Below are 25,048 nucleotides of genomic sequence, written 5' to 3' on the forward strand. Positions count from 1 at the left end.
GTTCTTCAACTTTATTGTTCTTTTTCAAGATTATTTTGTCTATTTTGGGTCCTCTGCATTTCCACATAAATTTTAGGATTGGATGCCAATTTTTGCAAAAAAGAAAAAAATTAACAGCTGGGATTATGACAGGGATGGCACTGAATCAGTAGATAAATTTTGGAGTTATTGCAAGAATATTGTCTTTTTTTTCTTTAATTTTTTTTCTCTATTTTTCTTATGTCTTTTCATCCATAAAGATATGGTATGGGAAGTCTTTTTATTCATTGAGATTATCTTTAACTTTTTTCAAGATGCTTTATAGTATTCACAGCACAAGTCTTGCGCTTCTTTTGTTCAGTTTACAACTAAAGAGTTTTTTAATGTTATTATAAATGGTATTGCTTTCTTAATTTCACTTTCACCTTGTTTATTTTTAGTGTATGGAAACAAAATTAATTTTTGTATATTGATCTTATTAGGATTTTCAATATATATCATATCTGCAAATAAAGATGATTTTATGACTTCCTTTCCATTCTTTTTTGGCTTAACTGCTCTGGTAAGAACATCTAGTACAATGTCGAATAGAAATGGTCAGAGCAGATATCCTTGTCTGGTTCCAATCTTATAGGGAAAGCATTCAGTCTTTTACCATTTAGCATGATGGTAGCTTTCTGAAGATAACCTTTAATCAGGTTAAAGGAGTTCCCCTGTACTCTTTAGTTGAGTGTTTTTAACATCAAAGGGTGTAGGACTTTGCCAAGCACTTCTTTGTCTACTGAGATGACCGTATAGTTTTTGTCCTTTATTCTACTATCAGTATTAATTTTCCTTAAATATTTTATTTAATTCACCAGTGAAGCCATATTGTTATAGCCTTTTCTTTGCCTATAACATATAGGAAGTTTTTTTTCCTTCAAACTTTTTATTGTATAGTATAACATACATACAAAGCAAAGAAATAAAAAAACAATAGTTTTCAAAGCACTCTTCAACAACAGTTACAGGACAGATTCCAGAATTTGTCATGGGCTACCATACGATCCTCTCAGATTTTTTCTTCTAGCTGTTCCAGGATAGAGGGGGCTAGAAGGCTGAATTTTTTTTTTTTATCATCACAACTTTTTCTCTTTCTTTCTTTTTTTTTTTCTGTGAAAAATAACACATATACAAAAAAAGCAACACATTTCAAAGCATAGCACCACAATTAGTTGTAGAACATGTCAGAATTTTAAAACATGTTAATGGTCAATAGCATCACTAATAATAGAGGATAGTAAGACATATTTAATCATTAGTATCTTGTTAAGTTTCTGACCTCTTTCCCCCATTAAACTTGGCAATTAAATTTCCTCTATTTTCTGAGGGAAAAGAATGACAGCTAATAACCTAGACTTTTCAGGACATTTCATATACAACCTCCTTTCATTTGATAGAAGAATTTAAACACTGAAAAAGGTATATATAATATTTAGTGTCACTACATAATATTTCTGTTACAACAAAATAGGTTACATGTGTGAACAATGCCATTTAAAACTGCACCAATGGCCTTAAAAAAGTTAAATCAGCTATAAAATCAGTAATTCTATTTCTTTACTTTTTATAGATCTATTTAGAGCTTCCCTTTCTTTGTCTGTTTTGGTGGTTATATCTTTTAGGAATTTGTATTTTCATCTAGGTTATCTAATTTGTTATCTGATTATTGGCATACAATTGTTCACAGTACTTCCTTATGTTCCATTTTAATCCTGTAAGGTTGGTAGTAACATTCCCTCTTTCTTTCCTGGTTATGTAATTTCAGTTTTCTCTTGGTCAATCTAGCTAAAAGTTTGCTAATTTTCTTGGTCTTTTTAAAGAGCCAACTTTTTGTGCTTTATTGTTTTCCACTGTTTTTGTAGTCTCTATTTCATTTATTTCTACTCTAGTCTTTATTATTTCCTTCCTTCTGTTTGCTCTGGGTTTAGTTTACTCTTCTTTTCCTTGATTCTTACGGTGGAAGATCAGGTTATTAATTGTGTGATCTTTCTTCTTCTTCTTCTTTTTGGGGGTGGCGCATGGTCTGGGAATCGAGCTAGGATCTCCTGCATGGAAGGCGAGCATTCTACCACTGAACCACCCATGTACCCCATCTTTCTTCTTTTTTAAGATAGGCATTTATTGCTGTAAATTTCAGTCTAAGTATTGCTTGTACTGCATCCTGTAGGTTTTGTTATGTCCTGTGTTTTGGTCACCATTCATCCAAAGGACTTTCTAATTTCTCTTGTGACTTCTTTGACCCATTGATTATTTAGGAATGTGGTGCTTAAATTTCACATATTTGTACATTTCCCAAATTTCCTTATCTATTTCTAATTTTAATTTAATCATTTTAAATTTATTGAGACTTGCTTTATAGTCTATCCTGGAGAATGATTCGTACCATTTTTCTACTTAAGAATGTATATTCTGTTGCTGTCAGGAAGTATTCTACAGATGTATATTAGGTCTAGTTAGTTTATAGCATGTGGTTAAGCCTACTATTTCCTTTTTTAATCTTCTGCGTAGTTAGTCTTTACATTATTGAAAGTAGGGTATTGAAGTCCCCAATTATTATATTTGAATTATTTATCTTTCCCTCAAATTCTGTCAGTTTTTGCTTCATATATTTGAGGGTTCCGCTGTTCCTCAGACTGGATAATCTTGACTGAAGACTGACCTGTCTTCAACCAAGTTTGCTAATTCTTCTGCTAACTCAAATTTGTGCAGGGCTTCTCCAGTGAATTAATTCAGTTACCGTAGTTTTCCACTCCAAAATTTCTAAATGTTTTTTAAAACTTCTTTTAATTGACAGTTTCTATTTGGTGAGCCATTTACTTTCCTTTAATTATTAAGACATAGTTCCTTCAATTCTTTAAAAATGTTTCTAAGAACTGATTTAAACTCTTTATCTATTAAGTCCCTGGACTTCCTCAGGGACGGTTTATATTGACTTTTTTTTTTTCCCTGTTATGGGCTATTCTGTTTCTTTTTATGTCTCATAACTTTTTTTTTTTTTAATAACCAGATATTTTAAATAATATATTGTGGTAACTCTGGAAATCAGATTCCCTCACCTCCCTAGGGTTTACTGTTTTGCTATTCGTTTGCTTGGTGACTTTCCTTGAAAACAATTCTGTGAAGTTTGCATTCTTTGCCATGTGTGGTCACTGTAATCACTACTCAGTTAGCTCTGCAGTCAGCTAACGATTTCACAGAGATTTCTGTGAATCTTAAGTCTCCCAGCTTTTGCCAAGTGCCTCTCTGTGTGTTGGGACATGCTTTCAATGTTCCAGCACGTAGTTTACAATTCTACCTGATTCTTCATTTCCTACATATGCCAGAGCTTTAAGTTAAACTGGAGGTGAAATATTACGGTCTTCTTATAGCAAGTATGCAGTCCTGCACAGGTGTTACCTTCTAGATTCCCAGAAATGTATCACAGTTTTTCAAAGTCCCCTGAAGACATGTCAATTCCCAGTTTTCATGTTTGATTTTTAGGTCACTCTTTTGTTAGTCCCAACTAATCATGCTTCCTCAGCTGTCATGTTAAACAGTTGTCATTGGTTGTTTTTGGCAAATGTCCTGGAAACAGAGCTTCTAACTTAGATTGAGCTTTGAGTCAGGTCACATATTAAGACAAATCCTGAGAACAGAGCCACCAGAGAAGTCAAGTTGTAACAATTCTCTGTGGATGAGGCCGTTGGAGGAGTTCTGAACTCATTCTGCCTCCTCCCATGGCTGTTAGGCTGCTGTTTTCACAGCTACTGTAGTTGCAAGCTGCTTGATTTCAAGGCTACTGTGGCGTGGGGGAGGAGGGAACAGGATTGGGACAAGTTAAAATACTGCCAAGTTCACTCTTATTGAGACTCAGCCATTTTTCTTCAATAAAGAAAAATGTTAGATTGTTACTTAAAGTAAATTTCCAGGGTTCTGAAGAAGTTAATCTCATCTGCTTTCTGGTTTCAAATGCTGACTACTTGGAAACTAATTCCTAGCTCACAGCTCTCCCATAAGCCTCACATTTCTCTTTCTTGGGTCTTATTCATCTTTGAATCTCCTTACAGAGACTTACAGAGTCCTCCAATAAATATATGCTAAATAACTTGAAGGCATCTCTGTATTATTTCTTACAATAGCATGAAAATCTAAAATTATCCTAAAATAAGAAGTCTAGCTTCATTTAAAGAAAAAAGGGGAAAGGTTCACCTTGCTACCGCGGAAATGAATTGGGAGGCAAGAACAGATGCAGTTAAAAACCTTTTACAATAACCCAGCCCATTAAACATCAGCAGTTCAACAGGAAGTTAACTGACATTAGAGAAGGTGGGTAGAGGTAGCAGATTCATTTTCCTAAATTATTTTCTTGCTTGGGCAACCAAAGTAAACTAGTATTGGGCCAGTCTTAAAGCTTACTTTATACTTTACCTTTTCACCTTTCTCTAGAATACTGTTTTCAACAGCAGTGTTTCTAAATCAACTGAGGTACACTGCAAATAATTTGCTCCTAATAATAGATTTTAAAAACTGAAATGGTATATGTTTACTTTTTTCAAAAAGGAGTCAAAGTGAATTTAAGGTTTTTCATATAATAATGTAACTCTCCCTTACGCAGTTGAGTTGGAGAAAGATGGGAGTTACCGTGAGCCTGCCTATATTTCAAGTAACACTGAGTCTACTTTGGAGAGATATCCGTTAGGCTCATAGTTATCACTTGGAAAAATGGATAAACACAACTCAAAAACAACAAAAGACTCTCAAAACAGTTGCAACAATACCAACCCTACTATGCTGCCCAAATGGGCCCTTGTATGTTTCTTAGAGAAAGTCACTGCTGCTTCTGTTTAAACCCAGTGACCTTATTATGTATCTGAGAGAATATCCAAGTGAAATTTTTGAAAACAATGTGTCTGACTTTACAAAATTAGCCCTTTAGTTTAACCATACATCAACCAAATAACCCTTGAAAGTGAAACTATATATGAGATCAAGAGGCATATTAAGTCCTGGGAAGATGTCTCTTCAAAGAACTCTATTTAAAGTAGCAGGGCTATTTTAGGAGATAAAATATTTAAACAGGAAGATCTTTGATTTCTTCATTTAGCCATTCTACCTTGAGTGTATTTTTTCTGTGTACTTCTCATTTCCATATGATCATGAAGGTAAACACAATAAAATCATGAAGATTTTAAATTTAAGTTCAATTAACATGTTTTGTAATTATTCCTTGTTCGGATATACCTTAATCTTGGTTCTTATTTGACCTACACTTGGAATTTTTGTGCTTGTTTACTTTTTATTCTACTCCCAAACTGAATTCCCACTGGGTCCTATTTAAATGTATTTGCTCTGTTTATCATTTATACTAGTGACTCTGCCAATTCCCAATAGTGTTAGATTGGTGAGTAAATTAGGTCCTGTTTGTCTTCTTTCCCCACCAAGAGAAGAAGTAAGTCTCTGCTGCAGTGTCTATTAACCACATTAGAAACTGAAAATGTATTTCATTCAGGGATTAAAACTGAAATGGACCCTTACCTTAACTGTGCCAAGAACTCTGCTGATAGATTTCTTAGCTCTTCAAAATGAGAAGAGTCTTCATGTTTAAAACATAATTATCATTCATTTTATATATGGAAAACTTTTTGCAAAGATTTCTGCTTTCAGTAATGAAAAAGCATAGGAAACATATACTTGGGGCGATAGGCCCTTGCCAAGTCTATAATCTTCATTAAAATTCTTTTATATGTAAAATTAACAGCAATATCATCTCGTTCAATTCTATATAAATGAAATATTACAACCCAGAACTCCTAGATTTCATGGAACTCTGCCTTCTAGACCTACCAGATTTCTAAAAGGACTCACTCACTACACACTGGGTTCTGAATTTTGGTTTCCAGCTGACCCAGACAATTAATCTTAATTGTATGTGTCTGGTTAAATCTTCCCCAGCAGAGGTTTCCCATTACACATAACCATTACTGGGATACCCACAGGTGCCAACATACAAAGTGCTTTATTCCCAGCTGTTGCCCAAGTTAATTAACTTTTCTCCTGAACTCAGCTGAAGAAGATGGAAAATGTGTGTGTGACTCTGTCATCTTAGAATATATGATGGTTTAAAATTCCAATTAAGGAACATCTAGTGATTCATCAATACCTTTCCAAAGCAAACTTACTTAAAAAGATTCTCTTTAATTCTGTTGCCACTTGCAAAACAAAGTAACACTGGATTAGAGACTGACTTATTATGATAGGGCCAGTGTTTCTTTTAAAATAATTGTGTGCTAAAAGTTTCTGCATCAATATTATATTTAACAAATCATTACTATATGTAAATGTATAAATACAACTGGAATGACAAACATCCAAGCAGTTTCCAATCAAAACATGGCTCATCAGTTTCTACCAACTGGAAATACATGGTACGGTAGAAAGAGAGCTGACCAAGAAGCCAGAAAAGCTGGGTTCAGACTCTTTGTAATTAGCTTAACGTAGGAGAGCCTTGAAAACATTACAATCTTGTCCTCGGTTGGTAAAACATGGAGGGTTAGACTAAATGATATTTAATGGTTGTAACAGACTGAAAAATCTGATTCATTGAGAGTAGGGGTTGGCAAGCATTTTCTTGCAAGATGGAATATATTCAACTTTGCAGGCCAGATAGTTACATTTATTATAACCCAGTTCCTTGCAAACTCAATCTATTTGTTGAAGGAAATAAATAATGTAACTTCAGGAAAAATCCTGTCTTCTGCCTTGTTATTAATAGACCAGGAAAGATCATGTATAAAGTAAAGCTGATTATCCTCACATACCCTCCGCACCCCTTCTTTGTCATTCCAGTCAGTAGCAGAAAATTATCATTCTTCCAGTCTTCCACACTCTAGCCTTATTAGCATCTTGAAGGCATCTCTGAACATCATCCTTTATTTTTTGTCCTGCCAGAAAGTACTGTCCTTTATATTACTAACGTCAATCTCTTCTTCAAAAATAAAGTATACTTTTTGCCAAATATTCTTAATCATCACTTCAGTCATGTAACTTTCCACTTTTAAAGCATGTCCAACATCTACTGTATCAAATCTAAGTTTTTATGCATTGAAGCTTCCAAGGTCCTCCTTTTCCCCACCCAACAGGTCTTATTTCTCACAAGACCACATCATCCTCTCTCTCTGCCCTATTCTCTAGTGGGACCCTGAAAAGTATACATTAATTTCTATACCTTTGCTGTCATGGTACTCCATCTCAAAAGCATTCTTTCTACCAATCCAATCCCAACTATTACTTCAAGGTCTAACTCAAAGATCAATTTTTCTACAAAGCCTTATATGACAGTCTACACATGCAAACAGACTGTTATCTAACGATAATTCTGCTGTATTTAGGGGAATTATCATATAGGTTTGTATTTATCTTCCTATAAGTGCTTTTGGCAACCAAACTAGGCCTTAAACCCTTCTGCATTCACCAATGCCTAAAACAGTGCTAGAAATAAATTGGATTTAAATAAACACAGACTGATAGATGAAAAGAGAAGTATTACTGTTATAGGGCGAGGAAGAATGAAATTCAAGGTCTACTGTTTTTGCCTTTTCTTCTTAATTCCTCTGGAATGTATCAATAACCATTACTACATCTTACTCTAAGTTTCCCAAGCACAAAATATTTCAGTCACTCTTAGAGGTAAGGAGTTTTTCTCCTTACCATTCCTGACACTGCAAATAAATAAATTAACATATAGATTTAAAGATGGGTCCTTAGAATGTTTTCTAAAGTGCAGGTGAAGTAAAGCCAACGTTAAATACCTCTGTATGACAAACTGTTTTTCTGACCAAATCCAGATTTTACATCTGAGAAATCTCTATTTCTCTTCCCTAATTCCATGTCTTGGGTCCAAAGAATTCTTGTACAATGTCTGCTCTATGCCAAGAACTGTGTTAGAAGCATTAGATATTATCACATTTGAACTTTCCTGACATTTTGTGAGAGATGTACTACTGTTATGCCAACTTTATAGAAGAAGAAAGTGAAGCTACCTGCCCAAGGCTGTATATGACCAGCGAATGACAATGCCAGGAAATAACAAGTCTGTATCTTTTGACTGTTGTTTTCACTTTTCTGGACTTCTTGTTAAAAACACACTCTATTTATGCTCCCCACTCAATTTAATCCAGTTATGAACTATCCAGAAGATTCTGAAATTCAAGGTCCATTCTCATCTTTTCTGACTTAACAACATTCACAAGTGTGGAGGTCAAGATCCCCCTCTGGGCAAACAAAAGAAATGAGAAAAATATCCATAAGAAACAAATGTACTCTAAAAATAAGACTGCAGGAAGAACCCGACATCATAAGAGAAGGTGGGCAGTGCCAGGGAGTTGGTCTGTGTTTATGAAGAGTTTCATAACTGTGAGATTAATATGTGAAAAGCAAAGCAGAGGCAGTCCACCTTGGGTTTAAATCCTGGGCCCATCATTGAATGGGTACATAATTATGGGCCAGTTAAATAATATGAGACTCAGTTAATTGCTACATAATCTACATGACTCAATGGCAATACATTTAATGCACACAGCATAGCCTCCAACAAAGACTAAGTGTTCAATATTTTCCATAATTATTTTCAAGGTTGATGTGGGAAGTCTGAAAAGATAAGCAGCGCTAAGCATTTTATCCTTTGTTCCATCTATGCATGCTGTATCTAGATTCCTCTCTAGGGCCACTTCCTAAAATGAAGACAACAGCATTCTGTATCTTTATTTATATATTCCCTGCCTAGAGAACCTTCCTACATTAAACTGATTACTAAATCTCAAGTCCAGGCTACTTTGCTTCCTGATGGGATGCTACTAACCCAATATCCTAAAATAAAGAGTTGCGAGCACTTGAAACAAAAACAAGGAATTGGGAGAGAGGAAAAAGAATGTTAGGGGAATCAGAAGTTCCTAGAATAATTCGTTTTGGCCACTGGGAAGTACCACAGATAAAAGTACATCTTAAATTTCAGCAAGAAATCTGACAAAAGCTTCTCACAATGGAGAGATATAATCAGGTCACAGGGATTTTTGGCCAGATGCAATAACTACTGAAACAAGCACTGATCCATGACTCACACAACTTACACAGACATCTGTATTGTATGTGGCTTCACCTTGATCCACATTTTAATAAATACACGGATGGTACACAAGTATCAAATCTCAAAGTGAAATAAATCTGAGATTAAAATATGAATCACAATCTTAAGATTTAAAAAGGTCTTCAAGGAAAATTTTAAAACATATAAAGCATCAACGGAATGTTTCAGCTTTCATATTTTGGTCATAACTCTCATAAAAATAGCTAAAAATCCTAGTAACAAAACACTGAAGGATAGGACTGCATACCTTTCATCTGTTCAACCAAAAAGTAAGTACTGAGTAGATACCATGTGGCCAAGTACTCTTACAGAATCTAGGACACAGCAGTGAACAATCCTATGTACCTGTCTTAAAAGTAGAGAAGGGGAATAAGCAAATACGTCAGGTGAAAGTAATGATATACGCCATAAAGACAAAACTGCTACAACAGAGTCCATTTTAGATGGATTTGCATATATTTATAATAATGATGGCAGACACTTTATTGAAAAATAGAGCAGAGTAGGAGGATAAAATAAGGTATCATTTTAGATGGCACAGTAAGGAAGACATCTCTGATTTAGTAATATTGAACACAGACATGAATGAGGTTAAGGAATGAAACATCCAAATCAGCTTGTGGAAGGGCACTCCAGGCAGACAGAATGGCTTGGTTTGTTCATAGAACAGCAAAGACAAGTTGCCTGGAGAGCAATGAGGATTAAGGTCAGAGATGTAGACAGGGGCCAGGGTACAGAGAATACAGAACAAGATTTATTTTTAAGGCAATGAAAAGCTACTGGATTTTTTTTAACTAACTTTTTCCATGGCTCAATATACCTATCCTTATGCATTGTTTTGATTACTGGACAGTTTTGAGCACAGAAGTGGCATAACCTGACTTGAGTTTTAAAAGGATCATTCTGACTACTATTGGGAAGAATAGAATTTAGAAGGCAAAAGTAGAAACAAGGCCACCAGTTCAAAGGCTATGGGATTATCCTGGTATCCTCAATGTGCAACATAAGCATTTGGCATATACACACCACCTACAACAATACTTACTATCCTAGATATTTAATATATTAATATACAAAGTCAGGTTTGAATCTCAGCTTAGCCACTTTTACTTTATAATCCTGAACCTATTACTTAATTTAAGCCTTACTTTTCTCCTTAATAAAATGGGTCTACCTGAGAGCTGTTGTGAGGGTTAAATGTGCAATGGATATGAGCATTTACAGTGCACACAGTAGGGACTCAAAAAAAAGTAGTTAGTTATTTACTATTCACCTTCCACACCCCAACTCAAGAGAATATAGTTTGAGGGCACTTACTTCATTTAAAAGAAAATTCATAAAAATAAACAGAACCTAGTATCAATATTAGGAGCTAAATTATAGACATGCTCTGTCTGAGATGTTGTTAGCCACACAAATAAAAATGTTAATTAGGAAGTTAGACAACAGAGAGATGAGAAGAAAGAACAGAGTAGAACTGAGAAGGAGCAAGCAGTGAAGCAGAAAGAAAATCAAGAGAGTATGGTACCCTAGAAGTCAAGTAAAACACTTTGTCAGGGAGGCAAACTAGAGAAGTTAGACTGAGTAAGATGAAAACTGAGAAGCAATCATAGGATTTAGCAATGTGGTTTACTGGCAGGAGCAAAAGTCAGATAAGAAAAGAAAAAAATTACAAAGAGAAAATATTACACAGTACATTTAAACTATTTGTTCAAGAAATTATGCTTAAAAAGGAAGGAAAGAAATGGAGCTGTAGCTGGAAGGGGAAGTGAAATATAAACATTTGTTTTTAAAGCTAGAAGAGATAATAGCATACATGCTGATGGGATGGTTTACAGTAGAGAGGGGGAAACTAATGATGTAGTAGAGAAAGAATTGCTACAGCATTATCCTTGAGGTAGCAAGAATGGACAGGATCTAATACAGAAGTGAAGTGTATGGTCTTGGCTAACAACAGTTTATTCCAAATAACAGAAAATAAGGTATATATGCATAGATGCAGGTAGGTGAAGAGATGCTATAGAGGGAGCTTATAGAAATTCTCTTCTGACTGCATAAATTTCTTTCTAGAAATGGAGTAAGTTCATCAAAAGAACATGAGGATGAAACAAAAGGTATTAAAGATTTGAGGAAAATGGAAAAAGTATGAAATAATCATCTAAGAGAGTGGGAAAGTGAACAGATTAAAAAAATTTATTGTAACTGGTTTGAAGTCATATTAATTGGCAGGTTTTCTCCATTCATGTTTGGCCCCACAGGCCCAGGTAGATACAGAGTAGGTGGGATTTAGGGATAACCAGGATATAGGTTAGTCAAACAAGTACAATGAAGGCAGAGACCAGTAGAGAAACTGAAGGTGCATAAAAAAGAGTGATAATGACTGACTATGGAAAAGCAGAGTAAGGAAGGAAACAAGTACTTGAGGGGAATGAGGGACAGCGAAAAGGTGACTGGATCAACAGACTGTTGGTTGTGATGGAATTAGTATATTTATGGGAGCAAGGTAGAAAGAGTTGTATTTGGAGAGTAGGATGTTTACAACTGAAACTCACTAAAGTTTAAAAATTACTGCAACACAGATCCTTGAAATTCCTACATTTCATAGAAAGTTCAGTATAGAAATGAGAATCCATCTGTTAGATCTGAATGGCATTAAAGAGAATTAAAAGTGGAGGATGGATTATCTAGCTGAAGCTTATGTAAGCGTAGCTTGCACAGTAGCCTCTCAACTCTAACTGAACTCTCTCAGTCACTGATACCTTATTTGTTACAATTCTTTTCCCCTTTGGGTTAGGAAGGCATTGTCAATCCCACGGTGCTGGTGCTGGGCTCATCCCTGGGAGTCACAGCCCATGTTGCCAGGGAGACTTTTACCCCTAGATGTCATGCCCCACGTAGGAGGGAGGATAATGATTTCACTTGCAGAGTTGGGCTGAGAGAAAGAAAGGCCACATCTGAGTAACAAAAAGTGTCCTCTAGAAGTAACTCTTTGGCATAACTAGGTAGGCTAAACTTCGCCAATACATAAATAAGCTTCACGAGAGCAAGCCTCAAGACCAAGGGCTTAGCCTACTTACTTGAGTCCCTAATATTTCAGGCAGTATCAGGGATTCCCCAGTGATAAAGTTTAACTTCCATATTTTTTCTCCCATCCCTCAAGGGACTTTGCCAAATCTTTTTAATTATTTGCACAACATATTCTGGGATGTACCCGGGCATTACTGTAAGCTATACAGAATTACGAGACCTCATTCCCATTCTGGATTCCCTGTGTTTGGGTTGTTTAAATGAGCTATCCAAACAGACTGAATTAGATTATGTGCTATAGAAAATTTAGGTTCTGAACAAAACAAACCTCTTTTCCTTTTGTCTCATAGTGTTAGTGAAGTTCTAAAATACAGACAAGGTCTTCCTTACCCTTGTATTCTGATTTATCCTTGTATTCTGTATTCCAATGCAATCAGCTTCATTCTTATCTCTAACTGAAGTCTGATCTCTTTTTCAATGTCTTTAACAGTTGTATGTGGCAATGCTGACCTTAAGAACTGCAGAACTCCTACTCTGAGTCTTAGGTGTCACATAAGTATCAAAACAAAACCATTTCTATCAACTCTAAAGAATACGCAGGGCTTTATCTGAGATTCTACAAAGGTTCCCTTGCACTATGATTACTCTCTAGACCCTTACAACCTCCAGGTAGGTTCCTAGGATAGTTAAGTCCTGAAACCCAGAGGGGCCAGTCTCTCCAGAACAATTAAAAAAAATTATGATAAATAGAAAACTTCACATTATTCTACCTGGCTGTAGTGAGTAAGTAAATAATAGTAAAAAAAAAAAAATTCTATTTGTTAGCAACGTAGGACAAGCTGTGTTGTATGCTGTTCTCATAAATCCCAGATACACTACTGTGTTTCTGCTCAGAATTCAATAATTCTTGTTTACCAACTCATGTGTATTATAAATGTATGTAAAATATGATTGTAGTATGATATTCTAGTCACAAAACTGATCTAAAACACCTTCCCATTGAGGTCTTAACACAGATATAAAGAGAAAAAGAACAACAAGAAGAAAATTAGCAGCTACTCGCTTTGTTAATAACACCCACCTTCCCTGCCACTCTGCCCCACACCATACCCACGCACCTTATTAACACGGAAATGAATTGTTCTCCCTGTGGATCGTTGCCTGGCTTCCAACTGCACTAAGGCTTCAATGTTTCTGTAAACCTACAACTGCTCTAACAAAAAAAAGTTTTTTTTAAAGTAGAAGATGGAATATAGCCAGGGAATTCCTAAATTTCTCCATATAATTTATCAAAAACTGATTACAATTTTTCTAAGTAAAACAGTGATTCCCATGGGGAAAAAAATTCGTTATTTGATTGATAAAATAGGTGTTTATTTTTTTAAAAAAGAATATCACTTTATTTATCATTTTCCATGGTACCCAATTTGGTCATTTGCTTACTGTTCAAAATGCATTAATTGGTTCTAGAGTCCTACACTTCTCTGCTTACAGACTTAAATGCATAAAGTAACAAGTTAAAGTTATGGGCCATTCTCTTTAGTTTATATCCGTTCACTCCAGTATTAATAATTTCTGCATTTCTCAAATATAAAAAAATTACTTTAGATTTCAAAGCAAACCATCAACCAAATGTGTATATATTTTTTAATTACCTACTTTTCAAATCCACCTATAAGATATAACTTCACCTTTTACACTTAATCTGATCAGCTAAATATACAATTAAAATGGTACTTTTCAGTATCTTGAAAAAGAAATGAGTTTTGGTTTTCATTCTGAATGGGAAAAAACAACCCATATGACACGTATCAATCCTATTAAATTTATACTCAATTTTTAGGAAGCATAAATGACAGCAATGGGTATTTGCTTTACTCACCTCCTTAATAGCATCTTCATTAGGGAGCATGGAACATAAGCATGTGATATAGGCTTGCTGAAAAGATGACACATTTGAAATTTCTTTGGATTCTGCACATAGTTTTGATAAAGCAGTAGCCTGAGGGATGCAGTTGGATTTCAACAAATGTTTTATTCGCATTTGCAGAAAAGAAGGTCCTTCTTGTGCAATCAATTTATTGACTAGAAAAAAGAAAAGATGAAACAGTTTGACAATATACTATGAATGTATCAGGCTTGTTAAATGAAAAGTTTGATATCTTGTTTTTAGTTGATAAAATTTCAGTTGATATAACTGGAAAGCTTATACAATAATCATTTATGACAGAGCAAAGAACAAACTAATTTTATTAATGATTCCCATATAAGTTAACAGTCTTATTTTGAACAATATACCTTTTAATAAAGCTAGTAACATTTTATCAAAACTAATTATTTGATCACCTTCTCACTCACTTTCTGATGAGGATAGTAAGGAAGAGTAAAATGGACTATATGCAGAAGTGCAAGAAAAAAATTCAAGTAACCTAGGTATTATTAACAACCATCACTAAAACACTTATGAGGTATCAAGCTTTCAACTAAGTGCTTTTATATATCTCTCATTTATTCTTCACACCACCACCAAGGCAAGTATTATTATCCCCAGCTTAAGGTTAGGAAAATTAATATTCAGAGAAGTTAGGTAACTTGCCAAGGATTCCAAAGCCAGTGGTGCTCTTTCCTCTAAACCAGGTATTTCTCAAAGTGTGTTCCACCGACCAAAAGACCTGAGAGATAGTCCTAGAAAAAAAAAAAAGGATTCCTTGGTCAAATCTCTGAACAGTCCTGCAATAAAGAAAACTGTCCATTTTTATTTAGTCCAATGTTTCCCAAACTGATTTGACCAGAGAACCCTTTTACAAATATTATTAATACCCCGAAAATGCATGTTTCTGGTTTAGTACACACTTTGTGAAATGCTGCTTTGAAAGGTATGAATACTAAGTACATAAGTACTGACAAGGCCTCAACTTTTGAACAGTAGATACTCAACAGGTGTGTGACATCAATCATTACACAGGAATGCAAATAATTATTACTTAAAGGAATGTCAAGTCAAGTGGTGAATGAACAAACTTCTTTAGAGGGTTAACCTAAAATAATGATTCTCAAATGTCAAGATGCCTTATGAGCCATCTAGGGATCTTATTAAAATGCAGATTCTGAATGAGTAGGTCTGGAATGGGACCTGAGATTGTGTATTTCTAACAAGCTCCCAGATGATACACATGTTGCTACATCTACAAGCCACATATATGGCGAATCAAGCATCAATAGGAGAGAAACCATTGACCCAAGCTTAACTACAGATTATAATCAACTGCAGAGTTTTAAAAACTTGTCTTTTTAAAATAGTTAATGCCATATAAATAGAAGCAAAATTCAAAAGGCGCAGAGAAGGATGGACAATTAAAAGTTAAATCTCTATACTACCTTTGGTCAGTTTCCTAGTTCCCTAACCCAAAAACAACTGTTTCCAATTCCTATTTATCTTTTCCAAAATATCCTAAGATATTTTTTCCTCCACTTAATATATCATAGAGGTTATTTTATCAGCAGTTCATTTAGAACTCCCTTATTATTTTTAACAATTTAATAGTATCTTATCTACTTACTATACTGATGTACTGTAAATTACTTTTAACTGGTCCCTTATTGGTGCAGTTGCAAGTTGTTTACAATCTTCGGCAATAATCAACAATGATGCAAATTACAACCCTGTACATAGGGCATTTCACACGTGTGAATGTAGCTATAGAACAAATTCCTAGAAGTAGAACTGATTAAAACCTTTCTTCATTTTTAATACTATTACTGGCAAATTGGTCTTCAAATATTAAGCCAATTTATATTCCCATCAGCAATGTATAAGGTGCCTATTTCCTGTGGCACTTCAAAAAGTCCTAGATTCCAGAACTCCAACCATGGAGATATGTGGGTCAGACTGAAATGGAGCACTGACCCTGGTGTGTGTGTGTGTGTGTGTGTGTATAAATGTTTGTGTTGTTTTCTAATTAAATTCCATAAATATTCTAATAAGTAGCCAAGATTAAAAAGCATAGTTGGAAACAGGTCATTTTCACTTGAATTTTCTATTTAAGTCCCAGTCACTAAATTCCACAAAACAGACTCACAATCACACCCCGATTCAAACAGTTAACTCTTTATTTCTATTTTCAGTAAAATTATTCTCTCAATCATACAGAAATGAAATTTTGTCATTATCTTTTCTTGAATCAATGTTTTCTAAAATTTTCTCCAATCCAATCCCTTCACACCATTTTCTGTCACATCTGTCATCACTATATCCTATTCTGCCTAATATAAGATTCTGCTCCATGTATTTGTCTTACCAGTTTCTAAGCAATTTATATAAATCTCACAGGGGACAATACACTTGAAAATAGGTACATTATCTATATCACCCCTATATCATTTCATTTTTCACCACAGTTAATTTTATCTTTAAGAATAGTAATAAGTAATTATAGGATATAAAGGTTAAGAACTCAGGATTCAGAATCACAGAGCTGAGAATGAATTTTGGTTCTGACACACACTATCTGTGAGTTTGGCTCTGACACATACTACCTGTGAGACACATACTACCTGGAAAGTTAACTGATTTCTACGAGCCTCAGTTTCTTCATCCGTGAAATGATGATAACAGCGACCTCACAGGGATAAAACAATCATTAAGAAATACCAGTAATGCAGGGTCCAGAAATGTAGAGGGGCCAGCCTCTCCAGAACATCAACTAATTCCATCCCCCATCCCATATTACTGACAGCCTCTTCCAACATGAAAAAGTTAGAATGCGCATTGTCCAAATACCACTAAAGAGTGGGAGAAAGATCAAAGGTGATGGTGCAGTTACACAGAGAAGGTATAGTATACCAAGTATGACTACTGAATCATTATATTGATATTTCTTTCAGTCTCCAGTGTCTTGGAGCAGATAGTAGTAAAAACCTAGAATTGTGATCCATGCCAAATTCTGAAATCTGTTTTATAACTAATTGTTGTGATGTACTTTGAAATTTATTACTTTTTGTATATATGTTATCTTTCACGAAAAAGGAAAAAAGTTCACTGTGCTGATAAATGCACAGCTTTATGATAATATTATGAGCCACTGATTGTACACTTTGGATGATTATGTAGTATGTGAATATATATCAACAAAATTGCATTAAAATTAAACAGCAACGAAAAGGAAATACAATAATGCAGATGAAACACTCAGCACAGGGCCAGGCATAAACTAATGTCTTATTCACTTTTGTATTCACTACAGCACTAAGCACAATGCCATATATGTTACAGATGTTAAATAAAACCAATTATTTAGTAATTGAATGTTTATCACTCCCCAATCTAAAACTTTTAACATGATTCCACCTGGGCTCAGATTTTGTCTCCACAATTTTAACTACATGGCCTTGAGCATGTGTAATCTCTCACTTGTATTATGGATTAAATAATGAGAAATGGAAAGCTCTAATAGAGTGCCCACCACAAAGTAGACATTTTAGAAGTCATAGCTATTATTTCTATAAGGTAAAATTATTTTACTCAATATATTTAAAATGCTGCTTTATCAATTTTTTTTACCCAATTCAATCCTGCATTTTTAAACCATTTTAAGATATGTCAAAATACTCTTTGCTTTCATTTTTTTGAAAAGGAAATCCATCCATATGGTCCAATGTTTAATAAGATATAGTAAAGTATGCACTGGGAAGTCTCACTCCCAATTGTGATCCTTTCTGTATTAGTTTTTAAAAAATATTTTAATTGAAAAAAATTAAGTCATATACCTTCCACCTAGATTTAAAAATTGAACTGTTTTACCATATTTCTTGACTTGGCATTTCTTTTTCTGAACTATTTATAAATAAGTTGTAGACATCATGACACTTTATTTCATATACTTCATCATGCAAAAAATAACCTTTAAGATCCAGTTAAAAAAAGTTCTTCCATGATGTCTTTATTGAACATGCCAGACAGAAGTGTCAAAATCTGGCATTTATTGCAAATTTCCACGACAACTAGGTTTTGAGGGGAGAAGGAAGGCACAAAGTTCAAGGCAGGAAAATAAAAATGTTCATAGGCCTTTTTCTTTTTTCTAACTTAAAAACAAAATTTAAATGCATATACTGAGCTCCTTGTAGGTGAAAAATGTGTAATTTTATGCTCTGATTACTACCTTATTGAACAAAAGACCATAAATAAGATGATAGTCACTGCTTTTTAGCCATAACACATTAATAAGTGGGTTCATGGGGCAGTGGAAATGTAAAGGAAGCTTTCTAATCTTCTGAACTGAAATTAGATTAAAGGACAATTGAGAGTAGGCAATCCACTAGTTGTCCACCACTTACATTTTGGTTCTCAGCATAATACCTTAAATATTTATGTACGTATCATGTAGGGGGTGCTGAATTAATCTTTACTAAATGGGTAGGATAGCAAGTAATTTTAGGAAAACAATGCTTCTCCACATTTCTTGTTATTTTTCCGTGTGAAAAGAAATTAGTTGCTGTTAAGTTCTATAGGCAGAGTGACATATCTGATTACTATAGTGAGGAAAATAACACACTTAATTCACTCTTTTTCCTCTTGGTTTTGGAACTATCTGCATTCTTCTCTGCCTCAGTCCAGCCTTATGGGGAAAGAATGAGTAAAATCTCTCTAATTCTGGGATATTCTTGAAACTATGTGACTCTGCCTTTAACAGCTTTTATCAATAATAAAGGTGATATTTCAGTCTCCATCTACCACTATTTACGAAGGGATTCTATTTATCGAGACTCTCCACAGACAATAATAAACATCAATCTATTTTCTATTTAAGTTTGTAATCTTTTTCCCTTCCTCCCTCTCTTCCTCAGGAGCTTTATACGAACACTCCTAAGAAATATTTTTAAATAAATGGAAGGGCAAAGAATACTTTAAAACACTACATAAAAATGAAAGCATTAAATGCTAATGGTTGAGGCTTGCTCTTATGAAGCTTACTTATGAAGCAGAGATGCTAAGCCTACTTACAGTTAAGCCTAAGAGTTACTTCTAGAGGACCTTTTTTGTGGCTCAGATATGGCCTCTCTCTTCCAAAGCCCTACTCAAGTAAAATCATTACCCTCCCCTGTGCATGGACATGACAGCCAGGGGTGAAAGTTTCCCTGACAACATGGGATGAGACTACCCAGGGATGAGACTAATCCTGGCATCGTGGGATGGACAATGTCTTCCTGATCAAAAGGGGGGAAAGAATTGTAACAAGTTATGAGTGGTCAAAAGAGTTCAAATAGAGACAAGAGGCTATTCTGGGAGGCTACGTTTACATAAGCTTCAGCTAGATACTGCTATGGTTTGTCAAACCCCAATCAGAACCATTCCTGCCAACCCTAAACAACACCCAGACCTTTATCTGAGATTCTTCAAAGGTTTCATGCACTATGATTATTTTCCAGAAACCTACAATTTCCAGATGGGTTCCTAGGCCAGATAAGTCCTGAAACCCAGAGGGGCCAGCCTCTCCACAATATCAACTAGTTCCATCCCCCATTCCATATTATTGATAGCCCTTTCCCATATGAAAATGTTAGAATGGGCTCAGCCCCAAAATGCCTAAAGACTGAGAGAAAGATCAAAGGAGAAGGAGGTTTTATAACAGAGAAGATAGGATTTAACAAATGAGTATGACTGCTGAATCAGTGCACTGATATTTCTTTTAGTCTCCAGTATCTTGGAGCAGCCAAAAGGAAAAACTTAAAATTGTAGAACTGTAAACAATACAAAACTGTTCTATAAAAAAAAAATCTGTTCTATAACTAATTGTTGTGGTGTGCTTTGAAATTTATCATTTTGTATATATGTTATTTTTCACACACACAAATAATGTAATGGCTAATTTTTACTACTCAAAGGAGAACAGAATGACACAGTATATACACATACAGAGGAAATTCACAAAAATTTTAATCCATAATGAATTTCAATTATTTTAGAACTAAATCCTCCCCAATATAATTAGTGACATCTTAAGGCTTACCTTCTTCTGTTTCTACTGACTGCTGAGACAGGATTTTAAGAAGAACTGGGTTTTTCCATACCCCTTCCTTGGTAACATGAACCAGTATTTGTAGGTTATTATTCCCAAATTCCAATAATGCATCATGTGACTCCTAAAACAAAAGCAGCATATTCAGAAAACAGGCTAATAATATAAAAAACAGTTTTGCCTTTTCAATTATCTGAGCATTTATAAATTGAAAGAAACTATAACTTGGATTTCTTAAATATAATTCAGCAGAAAAAAGAGTTACCTCAATGCTTTGTGAAATTCTGTTGCTGCTTTCTTATGAATCTAGGGTGTTTTAACTTAAAGAGTACCTTTAAAATATTTAAATATTTAAAATAATAGCTGATTTAACTATTTTAAGGCCATTGGTGCAGTTTTAAAGAAACAACATTATTCACACATGCAACCCATTCTGTCATAACAGAAATATTACTTAGTGACACTAAATATTATATATACCTTTTTAATTGTTTAAATTCTTCTATCAAATGAAAGATGGCTCTATATGAAATATCCTGAAAAGTCTAGGTTATTAGCTGTCAATCTATTTCCTCAGAAAACAGACAAAATTTAATTTCCAAGTTCATTGTTTAATGGGGGAAAGAGGTCAGAAATTTAACAAGATATAAATGATTAAGTATGTCTTATTATCCTCTATTATTAGTGAGGCTACTGGCTGTTAACATGTTTTAAAATTCTAACATGTTTTCCCTTACTTTAGAGGGCCGATATTTTCTAGAAACATGAGCTTCCATTTATAGCAATGTTCCTATGGAAAATATTCATAAGTCGAAAATGTTAATCGATCTAAGAACATAATCTTATATTCATACAAGCGAAACATAAGAAATACAGTTTGGTAATGCTAATTTTTTTTTCCCTTGACATTCAACTTAAAATAAAATAAGCTTTTACTCTGCCTTCTACCCCTCACACCCCACACACAATATGCTGATTTCTCTTATGCTGAGAAAGGGCTTAAGATGTAGAATATGACAGAGAAATTGATAATCCCAATTAATAGTTTACTAATAACAATATTCAACCAATGCTTTAATGGTTGACTTGTCCTCAGGTTTCTTTCTCCTTAACTTAGGGTAACAATTTACTTTGCAGTGAAGACAAAGATTCCAAGTTAAAATATCAGAGTTTGCATGTCTGTTAACCATATCGGAAAATATCATTACCCATCACAATACACAGCAACCAAAATTAAAAGTTACACTTTGGGGTTAAAAAATTATAATAAAAGTTTTCTACTTTTTCATTTGTTAAAATTCAAAATACACAGTACACTCAGAATGAGAATATATGAAATCCTTTGCTACCAACAGGTAAATATTTTTTTACAGCAAAATTACTTTTAAAGGTAAAAGTGTTAAAAAATTATGATGACATTTAAAAAATAATTTAAATACTTAAGGTTTGTTTCCATTTTAAGGTAAAATATCCTAGCCTCCAACTTGGAATCTATAATACAGAAATACTAAAACAGGATGTTCACTCTAACACCATTTTAGCAAAGAAATTTGATCAAATAATAGCAAAGAAACTTGGTCAAATAGCAAAAAAACTTGGACAAATAACTTCTGGTACAATCACAGAACAGATTCCCAGGCAGTTTTCAAAAATGGAGATCTATATATGCAATCCTAGACATACAGCCATGATAAAATTAAATGAAAACACAAGTTACAGATCTCATTTTTATTTACTTAAAAATCCATTTGAGGGCTGGCCATGGTGACTCAGTGGCAGAGTTCTCGCCTACCATGCCAGAGACCCGGGTTCATTCCCAGTGCCTGCCCATGAAAAAAAAAGAAAAAAAAATCTATTTGAGAGTGGTATTCTTATATCATAGGAAAAAAGTCTGAAAGGATTACACAAGCTGTAAATAATGACTGAGAAATATTCTATGTAGGTTCCTAGAAGTAACTAAGATAAAATGGACCACTTTCCAAATAATATTGTGAGAGACTCTGTAGCCTGCCCTTATAAAAATCATTCCCTTTCCAAAAGTATCAATACCATCTGCTGCCTTGTTCACTTATCACATAAAATAAGAAAACCAATTTTTAAACTTTTTATATTTCAACAAGGACTATGTCTGACACGTCTTTGTATTTCTACCACATTTATTTTACTGAACAGATATTCAAAAATAGTTCTTCAATATTTGATGGATTACTCAAAAAGCTCACACAGATGGAAAAAAGGCAATTATTCTATTTAGGCAAACAATCTAAGAATGAGGAAATATGAAAGCATTAGCAAAGGACATTAATAAAATAATAGTAGCAATCACATAAGAATAAACAGATATGCCATAAGCCAGGACAGAACTACCGGCAGGCCTCAAAACACAGTGACAAAATCAAAATGCTCAGTGAACTCTTTTTTTTTTTTGGCATAGGCAAGCTCTGGGAATCTAACCCGGGTCTCTGGCATGGCAGTTGAGAATTCCTCCACTGAGCCACCACTGCACCACCCTAAGTGAATTCTTAAGAGTCAGACTCTGGAATACAGATTACCAGGGGATGAGGTCAGGAATAAGGAATGGGAAGTTAAGGCTTAAAATATACAGTGTTCTTATTTCAAATGATGGAAATGTTCTGGTAATGGATAGTGGTGATAGTAGCACAATGGTGTGAATGCAATTAACAGCACTGAAATATATATCTGAATATGATTAAATCGGGAAATGTTAGACTGTATATATGGTAACAACTAAAATTTTTTTTAAAAACCCATGAACTACAGTATACAGTAAAGCCTAAGTTAAACCATGAACTTTAATTAATAGTACACTATCCAACTGTGCTATCATCAATTGTAACAAATGTTCCATACCAATGCAAGTGTTGGTGGTGGTATCGTATGTGGGAATCCTGCATTTTATGCATGATTGTTCTGTAAACACACAACTTCTCTTATATAAAAAAAAATTCAATATGATTTTATCAATCACATAAAAGATTATTTTAGCAGCTGTACGAATATGTGAGAAATTGGGTCCACACTACAGGGGCTAAAATAGGCCAAAAACATGACAAAGAATGCTCTTCTCCTGCAAGAGAAAAACGTTAATATTGTATCATTTAATCTGGTTATTTATACCAAGGAAAGAAATTTCCAGATAATGAAGTGCACCTCTTAAGATGCACTTTATTTGTACTGACACAAAACAGGTCCAAGCTACTACAGAGTTTGTGTCCTCAAAGAAGCATTTAGCAAAGTAAGCTTGGGTTTGAATCTGAGTAACTGTACAAGCTAATTTCTCTATGCCAGTCACTCCATCTGTAAATAGAGATTCAAATGATCTTTACCCTACAAGGTTTGTAAGATAATGAGAAGATACAAAATACGTAAAACATAACAGAGAGCAGTGCTCGGCATTTAATTAGCAATCAATAAATGAATGAATCTATTATTATTTATTATGTCTGTCTTTAATCATTTTTCCATCTCCATCAGTAACAGGAAAATTTGCTCCCATTGCTGGCAGTGCACTTGCTTTCCCTCATCCTCTACAATCCTTCCCTAAATTACTACTTTCTGATCTGCTCACCTACTGAGAGAGCTGATAACCAAGCCAATGTGAGAGGGCCCAAGTAGCTTTCCTATATGTAAAATGCATGGATAGAATTTATGACAACTATTTTAGCTTTTTAGATTTCATATCTATGAATAATGATACAGCTTTCACAATGTGACTGTGTGATTGTGAAAACCTTGTGTCTGATGCTCCTTTTACCTACCTTGTCAACAGACGAGTAGAACATATGGAATAAAAATAAATAATAGAAATGTTGGGTTAATTTCTTTTTTTCCGTTAATTAATTAAAAAATAATAAATAAATAAATAAATAAATAAATAATAGGGGGAACAAATGTTAAAATAAATTTAGTTTGAAATGCTAGTGATCAATGAAAGCGAGGGGTAAGGGGTATGGTATGTATAATCTTTTTTTTTCTGTTTTCATTTTATTTCTTTTTCTGAATTGATGCAAATGTTCTAAGAAATGATGAATATGCAACTAAGTGATGATATTGTGAACTACTGTATATGTTAATGTTTTAGTTCATTTGTTAAATTTTTTTAATTAATAAATAAATTTTTAAAAAAATTTAAAAAAAGAGACCTCATATCTAGAACAATGTTCAAAGTGTTAGAGGGAAAGTAAGTCCATCTTATATGTAATAAAATACAGTGCTTTGCATATTGAAGGTTACCAAAGTATATCCTGAATGATCCAAATACTGTTACTTTATAACCTTGTACATTTTGAAAATTTTGATAGCTTTATTCCAAATGAATAATGGAATCTTTTTTTGTTGATTTTTAAGCTATACAGAGGAAGGCAAAGCAAAACCAAACCAAACACAACTTTTTTTTTAAATAAACCCTCTTCATCAGGAGGGCCTTTAACTTAATCCACATATACATACAAACCAATATATAATAAACTTGTTTATGTTCTAAGTTTCTGCTCTCATTTTGCTGGAAGAAATTAATTAGGCATCTTGCATATTTAAACAGAGAAATTTTTTGAGCTAAAACTCAACTCACCTGTAGAGACTGAAGGAATGGTACCCAGACTTCACAAGGCAGTTCATTTTCAGACACTGAAAGCAGTAATTCAAAACAGCTCCTACAATATAAACAACTAAGTATATAAATGTGGTTATAGTTATAATTAAGTACAATATAACAGCAGTACTGAATATATATTTTATATCTGTTTAGACTATTAAAATTTTTTTTTACTCTTCAAAATTTTCTTCAACATTGTCATTTTGACTTTACAACTTTAATAAAGAGAGAAAAAAAGAAAAACCACAA

General features: G+C 34.0%; 1 protein-coding gene across 1 annotated transcript in view; it reads right to left on the bottom strand.

The window, feature by feature from the left end:
* Window positions 1–25,048, bottom strand: part of RLF (RLF zinc finger) — an 87,644-nt gene that overhangs the window by 23,894 nt on the left and 38,702 nt on the right. Inside the window, exons 3-5 of the mRNA XM_077150137.1 lie at window positions 24,776–24,857; window positions 20,176–20,308; window positions 14,052–14,254 (exon numbers count right to left, since the gene is read on the bottom strand). Of these exons, the coding sequence (XP_077006252.1) occupies window positions 14,052–14,254; window positions 20,176–20,308; window positions 24,776–24,857 (418 nt within the window). The remainder of the gene's footprint in view (window positions 1–14,051; window positions 14,255–20,175; window positions 20,309–24,775; window positions 24,858–25,048) is intronic.

Source organism: Tamandua tetradactyla, chromosome 2 (assembly GCF_023851605.1).
Source record: "Tamandua tetradactyla isolate mTamTet1 chromosome 2, mTamTet1.pri, whole genome shotgun sequence".
Lineage (NCBI taxonomy): Eukaryota > Metazoa > Chordata > Mammalia > Pilosa > Myrmecophagidae > Tamandua > Tamandua tetradactyla.